Below are 9,703 nucleotides of genomic sequence, written 5' to 3' on the forward strand. Positions count from 1 at the left end.
ACTGACCTAAAAAAAAAAAAAACAACAAAAAAAAAAAACAGTAACGATCAATCTCCAATGACAAAAGCTCATATCGACCATGGTTTAGCCTTCCAGGAGACCAAATTTTCCATAGCAATTATCCATTGGTCAATGAAGGTTTGCAAATTATAGCTATGATTGTTTGTTCTTCAACACTTGCTATATTACTCATCAGGAGAGATGTAAAATATAAAGAGAGAGTGAAATTTATTTCCACTGAGTTTAAACTCAGCAAGATAAAAATCACAGTGCGTTAATTATCTTCACAATCACTTTAGCTCCCACTTCATGTTTAATCCCTAAATTAGGCTCCATTAGTTTCATTCACAGCACAGCAGATACTGACCTAGAATCCTGACTCATGCAGTGTAAGTTGTCAAAATCATTGCTAATGCACTGTTTACCCATTTTTCTACTAGTGTAAACCAGACCTGAATGGCACATTTCCTCACCATTGCCCAAGCCTCTTCTAATTAGAGCAGCTCCTCCTGCACGAGATATGCATCCCACTATACTCAGGTACTGTGAGTTTGCAGTCTTTGAGACCTTTAGCTTCACCGCTTTCAAAATAAATACACACAGACAAGCCCACACAAACGCGTGCACTCACAGCATGTTCTACTAAGAGCTTCCTGAAATGAGAAACAGTAATACGGTGTGAAACTAAATGCTAATTTAGCAGCTGCAAAGCTCTCTGTAACTGTTGCTGAATATTGGATGGTATGCTTAATTGCATTATATTAAAAAACAAACAAACAAACAAACAAACAGAAATTTGAAAATGCTTTTCAGGATTTTTATCTTAATCGTATCTAGTCTCAGATTCTATAAACATACTAACCTATAAACTATTTGCCAAGAAAAACATCCAAATATTTTGCATGTCCACATTTCAAAATTAACACATGGCAACAGATCCTAATTCCACATTCATCATTTTCATGCATAGCAATCTCAATATGCCGTGTGACAAAACAGTTCATAAATCATGAACATGAGTGAAAGAAGGGCTATCAAAAAGAAAAAAAACCTGACGGGACTCATTACAAAAGATGGATGGATGAACAGGGAGGTAAATACAGGAGCCAGGAACAGGTCTAAGATGATGTATTAGAAAACAAATCCTGGTGTGTGTGAATATAGTGGCACATCTTGATGCCAGGCATCCTGTAGACTCGGGAAGTTTGGGGGGTTTTCACATTTTGTAACCAGCTGCCCATTACTCCAGTGACTTTACAATTCGATTGAAATGTCAGCACCAAAAATCTGTAAAAGAGACAGGTGCTGTGCATACAGCAAATATAATTTTAGACTTCAGCCGTCAAAGAGAGACTTGGTATCATTTCGTCTTTATCGTCAATCCCACCTGGCTTGTTCTTTCTCACACCCACAAATCACAAAGCTGCCCAGGTTTACCCAGTTCCCAGAAAATTCAACCTGAAACATGTCACAAAGAGGACTTTAAGCTGCAAACCTTTGTTAAATTTACACCCAACTTCTTTTGGGAGAGATGTCGTCTCAATCACTGGGTTGACTTTGGCTTTCAAGAGTCCCTGTCAACCTCCCCACACTGATTTAGGGCCAAAGTGTGACACTGCCAGAGCAATCCATGCTGCATAATTCAACATTGCTCTCAGACCTGTCTCATTAAGGATCCTGGCTTTGGTCCATGGCTCTGACTATGAGGCTTTGAGTGACAGATCTTTTGCCAGCTTAGTACAAATAGGAACAGACTCAGTATAAGCCTGCACTTCGGATTTAGCTAACCCTTTCCAAACCTGGCAAAACCAAGTGTGCTTCCAGTCACAACTTCAACCTGCATCAACTCCACCCTTGGTGTGTGTCCTACACATGACAAGCACCAGCTGGAAGGCAGAAATCAAATCCAAATCCCAATCAACATCAACACAATTTTCTACTGTAGCTGATTAGATGCTGGGGTGCAGGTATCTCTATTTCCATATGAGGAAAATAAATCAAGGGTTGAGAAAAATCCCCATATATTGTCAGACAGCCACGAGTAAACAAATCACCTGTCTGTAAAAATAATTTTATAGCATTGCTTTCCTTTGAATTTTGGTTCAGCTAAAGCTTATTACAAACAGTCCAAAATATGTAAAGCACTCCCTGCTTTGGTAACTTGAATTTAGAAAGGTTGGTAATGGCATCTTTGCCACTTTCAACTTCCCACAGCTTTCAGTTGTAAGTCATGTTAGACTCCAGTTAAAGTTTTGGCTTTAACATTTGCTGTGGTTCAGAATCTAATCCAGGCAGTCCATGAGCTGGAGACCTGAGTGTACTTCAGCCAAAGTGGCTGCCACACTCTAGAGCTGAAGAAGATTTAGGAAAATCATAGATTTATCTGCATGGATGGACAGTTTGCCACATTTGACTGACAGACATGAGTGAGAAGGATATTTGCCTTCTGCATCACTGAGAATTTCATTTAGCAAGTTGACAGTGGTGGGAGACGCACACTGACCTGCCAAATGAGGGGGGCAGGTGACAATCACAGCTCTGCACAAGAAGGTGTCTGTAGCAGTCATCACCCTGGCCCACTCAGCATCCTGTTTAAACACAAACAGGAATACAGTTTTATTTTAAAAACTAAATTTCATTTTGTTTGATATGGTAGAGCTGTTTTAGGTTACTTCTTTGATCGATTTTGGATATAATTTATTACCAATACAGTATACACAAAATGAAGTTCCTTGCCCTCAGTTGTTTGTCCCTTTGTTCTGTTGAATTACCTTTTTTCCCCACCACGGTTAAATTCTGGGGTTTTGTTTTCCATTAAGCCACATTATATAATCATCTTGTTATATATGTGTTGTATATATTTGTTACATTAAGTGAACCGTAGTCCTTGGAGAATGAGTTATGAGGAGAGTTGTTAAATGATAAATCATATTTACTTGTCTGTGTTCATTAAGTATTCCACGAATGTGCTTTTAGAGATCTTTTTAAATGAAGAAAAGTCTGGATTACACAGAGTGGTCAGTGAGACTAGAAATACAGTATATAAAAGCATGTACATTACATTACAGCACATTAAAAGAAAATCCTGTAGTAAGGGGGTTGTGGTAATTCTTCTGTCTTGTTTTTGGTCTATTTCTATTTATTTCACAGCTGATCATTGCAAAGTTGCTTTGAGTAGTTAGCTCTATCCTCATAGTCTAATGGTATTGGCCATTCCCAGCATCATGATGACTACATCGATAATGGCAGAGGGGGTAACTGAATGATTTGGGCATAAAAATGATGTTAATCACATGCTATAGTTTCACTCACCAGTCTCAGTTTTGATTGAAACAACTTTTAAATGGTGGTTTATGGAGGTAGAGGCAGTGTCAAACTATCAGAAGTAGGAATTTATGTAGACATTTACATCTAAAGATCTGAGATGTAGCTCTTTGTTTTTCACTATTTGGTTTTTTTGCTGTTTCTGTAAGTGGCAGTGACCTTAATTTGCTAGATGTTCACAACTTGGAAAATTGTGGTATTGTGTTAACACAAAGCTTTTATAGAGGTGGTCACACATACTGATTATCAGTTAATCAAATGCTTTTGATTAACAGCACCTGGTTTTTAGTTACCCTCTTAAACCAACAACAACCTTTTATTTGTGGCACTGTTTAAAGCACAGAGTTACAAAGTGCTTCACATTTTGGATAAACATATCGTGTCATATCAAACATATGGTCTTCCATTTATTCCTACATACTTTCACAAGCATAGGTGAAATTAGATGTCAGTTATAGACAAAAATAATAGAATGATGATTAAGGATAAGACAAGCTATTAAAAAGAGTTTTCAGCAGCTTGTAAAAGAAACCACTGATTGTGTAAATCTGATGGGGTACTCCAAAGTTTAGGAGTTGAAACCTCAGCTGTGTGGTTGTCTTTTTCCTTAAAATATAAGACCCAGATCAGATGATTAGAGAGGCTGAGGTCTCAGTAGCTTATATATGCAGGAGCCTGTAGCCATGTTGCGCTTTACATGTTGTTAATAAAAAATTCAGAATGACTCTGAGTTACTTATTGCTTAATGACAGGCTTGGATAATGATGTGCATACCCCCTGCAGAGTGTTCTCCTCTGGATGTTGTAAAGAGGTCTTTCTTTATCGTGGAGCCATCAAAATGTCCGTGCTATCTTCCTGATGGATTTGTTAGAATGGCTTGTTTCAGTGACATTGAGAGGTCCTTTGACCGCATGCTGTGGGTTCACAGAAACAGTTTTCAAATGCAAATGCCTCACTTGGAATCATCTCCAGACCTCTTTACCTGCTTAATGTATGAAGAAGTAACAAAGTTATAGCCCATACCTCTCCATGAAGCAGCTTTTGAGTCAATTGTCCAATTACATTTGAATCACTGAAAGTCGGTGTCTGCATATAAAAATGACTTTTTTTCTCAGCAGGTAAAGCAATATTTTTTTTTTCAATCCCTTAAATTGAAGCTGGTCCGATTTTATAACTTCAGATGGCGTCTGATGGAGTCACCAGACACATAAGTTAGAGATAATGGCTGTGCTTTCATTTCAACTGCATTTAGGTGTAAAATAATCATTCTCAGCGAACGTTAGAAAGAACAGAACGTCTGCACTGTGTGAGAAAGAAAAATAACAATGACTTTCACTGGTGCACCTAACTCTCCAGGCAAAGAGGTTGACCTCTAACTGCAAAGCAGTGCTCATGTATTTTTAATCAGTGAGTTTTATTTTAATTTATTTATTAACATTTAATTGTAGGGGGGAAAAAACAAACTGCTTCCTTTCTGATTCAGCATACTCTGATTGACCATTTTTACAAACAGACTTGCAATGACATGAAGCTATAAAAACCAAAAATGGAAGAATTCTTTCACGTTCTTCAGTTAAAATAGCAGTTTTTCAAATATGTGTTTGATTGAACCTCAATTCAACTTGAAATTTTTGACTGTTCAGTGGCAACATTGGGAAATAGGGTAAGGTTACTAAAAAATGCTTTCAGAGGAGGCTGAAGCTTGGCATTTGTTCCTAGTCCTTAGTAGTACTCTTAATTCGTTTGTCTCCATGCTTCGCGAAGGCATAACTCCCAGAGTTACAGCTGGAAAATGTTATAATCAAATGTGAGATTTTGTCACATGCAGTTGTTATCGTGTTTTTATTTTCTGATATCTTTTTCTTATTTTTTTGTTTTGTTTTTGGCAAGGCCATATGTCTGTCGGCAAAAGGTTCCTGAGTGTTATCGCAGCCTCACCAAATGGGACATCTCTGTGTGAAGTATTTTGAGCTTCTCATGCCTGTATTTGTTTCCTTTCTGTGCTTTGCTTCATCTTAAGTGAAGTGAAAACTCCCAATTGCCCGTAGCTGTGAATGTCAGTGTGAATGTGTTTGTCTGCAATACGTGTTAGTGCTTTGATAGGCTGGCAAAATGTCAAGGGTGTGCCCCGTCTTTCACCCAGTCTGTGCTAGTACACGCTATTGCCTTTTTGTGACCATTTACTTCATAAATGATGCAGTTTTACCTTTAGATATTTTCTAAGTAATTAATATTTATCAGGACTGAGTATATTTTTCATTTGATTGTTTTACTTTAGACACTTATTAAAAAAAACCTCTTTCTTGAGCAGCTTTTTAAATTTTTGGTCTATAAGAAGTAAATTTGCAATGAAAGACAACATAATTTAAGATTTTTGTATGTCTGTGAAAATCTTTATAAAAAGATAAATAAAAGTGCAGGTTCCTTTGTTCTTTGGATGTTGGTTACCTTTTATTCCATTCTCAGTAAAGATGATCCCACACTGCTTCAGTTATGTTGAAGTCTAGGCTCTGGGGAGGCCAATCCATGCCTGATTGTGTCCTATTGTGTTTTTCTGTTTACAGTAGATGTGTTTTCACTGCATTGGCAATGTGTTTGGGATTATTTTCATGCTGAAAAGGGATGCCATCGGCAATCACATGTTTTTCAAATGGTGATGTTTTCAGTCCATTCCTTGTGTAAACCAGCTTTTCTGTTCCTTATGAATGGCTTCTTGACACTGCCTCCATTGAGAACTTCTGATGAGGCTTCAGTGAACAGTAGATGGAACACCTGGAGGGCCAGATGCATCTCTCAGGTCCTGTGTCAGGTCTTTGCTGGAATGTTTCCCTATATCTATTAAGAGGGCATGACTTTCAGATGCTGTTCATCTGCTGTAGAGTTTTTTTTTTTTAAGGTCTTCCACTTCTTCTCTTGTCTAGCAGTTTTCTAGGTTTTCTAACACTGCAAATCATGCCAGGATTTGTCAGCTAATAAGTCTTTAGGAATAAACTTGTTGGTGCAAAAATACTATTTTATGTCTGTCAAACTGTGTTACATTTGGCATTTTTCATAGTTTCAACAAAAAAAGGGAACAAATTGTATTTTTGCGACAAGCTGCTAGTGTCACAGTGTCTAAAGGTACAATTTAAGATTGGTTCTTTGCTAAGTTGTCTGTTATGTTTAGAGATAACGGTGCAGTGAAATGCTTACACAACTGCTCGTGACCTAAAGAAACAAAAAAAAAATGCTATGAATAAGATAGGAAATAAATGTGAAAATTAAAAAGGGTCAATTTAACTATGAAGGAATAAAATAAAATATAAAAATTAAAGTTAAAAATGAAATGACTGTACAACAACAAATTAGAATGAAGGGTAAATTTAACTGGGAAAGAATAAGATAAAATATATAAATTAAAGTTGAAAATAAAATAAATCACACATGCTATGTGCACTTTCTATGCTTAAATGATTCATGATTACAAGGACTGGACTGGAAAAGCCACCAATCTTCAAAGCAAAAACTTTGAAAGACCTTTACAAAGCCTGGAGAACAATTTTTCAAGACCACTTTGAAAAATGACAAGAAAGTCTGGCTTCTTGGAAGCAAAATCCAAAGAAATGAGGGCTGGTGTGACAAAGTGGATGAGCAGTTGCAATGCTCTCCATTTGTCCCATATGTGTTTACCTTTTTTTTGCACATTATGCACATTATTCTGTTTCTATTTATTTGCTATGATTTGCTATTTGTCAAGTAACATTGCTGCACTCACTATCCCGGGTTTGTTTGTGTAAGCGTTCTATTGCCGGCAAATCAAACATTCTGCAAATTAAGGCAAATACTCAGTTACATGTCTCTCTATATTTTATTATGTTACAGATTAAGTAATTTGTTCATACTTATAATGCTCTTTCTTTTCAGTCTTCATGAGGGTCAGGTGTGGGGAAACGCCTGCCTAGCATTTCCTCATTTTAAAGTCCTGATGATGTCACACGTGACATCAGCAGGTCGAACGAAGTGGAAGTGTTTCTTTGTCCATAGAAATGCTTCCTTTTGTTTGTGTTAAGGTTTAAAGGGACTTGTTGAATCTTTTTCTTTTCCTTAATACAGCCATTTAGTTGTGTAAATGTGCCAATTAGAAGTGTGACGTTTTGTGTCTTTTTAATCATCTGTGTAGAGTTTTAGATCCCTCAGTTCAAGTGAGTGGTACTGCCTTGGCTAATTGAAGGGAAACTGATGGCCCTATTTAAAGCCAGTCTCTACCAGATTCAGATGAGAGAGGAGAGGTGAGCTGTGTTACCAGATCCATGTTCTGTTGAGGTTTGTTAATTGAGTTACTTTGGGGGAAAGTTTTGTTAAGTTACACATTAAATTAAGTTCACTGTAAATAAATTGCTCACGTCTGGAAACCTGAAATGTCTGCGTAGTCTGCTTCCCTACCACCTTCCTTGACGTTCGAGTTTGACTACTTCACAGGTGGATCAGGGTTTCTAGGGAAATGTAAATAAAACACAACTCGAGCAACTGAACTGTAAAAATCACCAAAGAGTGAACTAACTGAACTAACAGAGCATGCAGAACATTTTGGTTACTGCCTGTAAACTGTGGCAACTATGACTCCCAGTCCAGGCAGATAACCGGGTACTAATGAGAGCCGTGATAACTAAGAAAGGTTGAGGGAGCGTGGGGCGTGAAAATGAGAACAAACAGCCCGGAGTGTGGAAAGGCATATATAGTCATCCAACCTGAAGGGGACTATGAGTTGTGGTTCAGAGACGTGAAGTGTTTCTTTTATTTTTGTTTTTGTTCAAAGTAAATATTTGTAGAATATTTATGTCTGCACAGATTTTGTGTCAAAGTTGATGGCTGTAGCTATGGGTGGGTTGTTGTTTTTTGTTTTTTTTTCAAACAAGAAAATATATTGATGAGAAGCACTGCATTTACATGGAGCCCTCTTAGTCTCTCAGCTGTGGATAAAGGAGACATTCAAGCAGAACAGACAGGGCCTTCACATGAGACAGCCTGTTTCCCTACTGAGGAAGCTGTTATCTCTGTGTCGCGCCTCATCAATCCCTGAGTGTGTCGTTACTGTACCCTACCTGCCATATGGCTGTCACAGCACAACCCAGCCGGACATTCTTCCATCCAACACGGTCTGCCAGACACTCTGAAAGCTGTTGGGTGCCTCCCTGTGGAGAGGCAGATATTAGACTTCAAGGTGTGCTTAAAAACTATTATTATTAATTAACAAAATACTTGACCCCTGCAAATGATCGATTTTTCTATACATTTCAATTTGCATTGCTCTCAAGTGTATTTCTAGGAAAAGTTTCCTGGTTAGTCTTCATAAGCCAGAAAACTGACTTCAGGTAGGTTTTTTGTTTTGTTTTGGGGGTTTTTGCACCAGTGTAAAACAAAATATGAGCAAATGTTCACAGCTGCTTAAGTAGAAAAAAAAACAACAAAGAAGTGATAATGATACATGCACACAAATAAGTGCTGAGGTCGAGAGGAAGGATAAAATACCACAGGAATAAGTTTCTGTTAAGTTGAAACGCTTTTTTCAGTTCACATTTGGTGCCGTGTCATGTTCAGTGATGCTGCGGTACTCATTCCAGGCCATAGCGAGGATGCAATTAAAAGAAAACAGCTCCAGATGATAACAAGTGCAGGAAGTGTGCTAAAACATAGGTTTAAACATCAAGCACTTTGCACCATTTAGCCAAAGGCCTTCTTTTGTCAATTACTTTTTATGCCCCTTTTTTGGCTCTCAGCCCATTTTTACACATGACCATTGTTGGGAGGGAGAGAAGTTTCTGAAGCAATAACACAAAAATGGATCACACAAGTTTTATGCTTCCAGAGGACTTAAAAAGTGGAAAAATCCAATACAAGACTGCGGCTTTAAATGCGAATCAATATTTCGAGGACAAAGGGAGGCAGTGGGATTTTTGGGACATGGATTGGGAGGTGCTAAGTTTAATAGAAAATAAATAAATAAAAAGGTCAGTGTGGCCTGAAGTTTTGAAAAAGCACTTGTGCCAACAATATTGAGTGTGGGGAATGATAATAGGTATGTACCTTTATCTTGAACTCTTGAGCACAACCTGGAGTGCTCTCCAGCAGCTTCAGTAGCCCTCCAGCAGCTGTAGCATACATCAGGAAGAATAGGAAAGACATCTGGGATGGCTCAATTCCAAAGACAGACCTGCTACACAGCCCGATTTCCTCTTTTAGTTCTGTCATGGAATAATACATACTATAGCCTTCACACATGCGATAATAATAATACACATTTTCCTACAATGACAGTATAAAATTGTTATGAGCTAACCAACACAGAGTACACTGTCAAAAATTCAGCTTGCTACATGAAAGAGCTGCCTGAGAGGATGGT

The 9,703-nt window shown here is 37.9% G+C and overlaps 1 protein-coding gene across 1 annotated transcript in view; it reads right to left on the reverse strand.

The window, feature by feature from the left end:
* Positions 1–9,703, reverse strand: part of LOC146628721 (putative flavin-containing monoamine oxidase A) — a 51,799-nt gene that overhangs the window by 34,865 nt on the left and 7,231 nt on the right. The window contains exons 5-7 of the mRNA XM_085359662.1: positions 9,388–9,545; positions 8,406–8,495; positions 2,504–2,588 (exon numbers count right to left, since the gene is read on the reverse strand). Coding sequence (XP_085215788.1) covers positions 2,504–2,588; positions 8,406–8,495; positions 9,388–9,545 — 333 coding nt within the window. The remainder of the gene's footprint in view (positions 1–2,503; positions 2,589–8,405; positions 8,496–9,387; positions 9,546–9,703) is intronic.

This window comes from Diplotaxodon limnothrissa, linkage group LG7 (assembly GCF_057381915.1).
Source record: "Diplotaxodon limnothrissa isolate DT_005_m linkage group LG7, D_limnothrissa_male_GT1.1, whole genome shotgun sequence".
NCBI classification, from domain to species: domain Eukaryota; kingdom Metazoa; phylum Chordata; class Actinopteri; order Cichliformes; family Cichlidae; genus Diplotaxodon; species Diplotaxodon limnothrissa.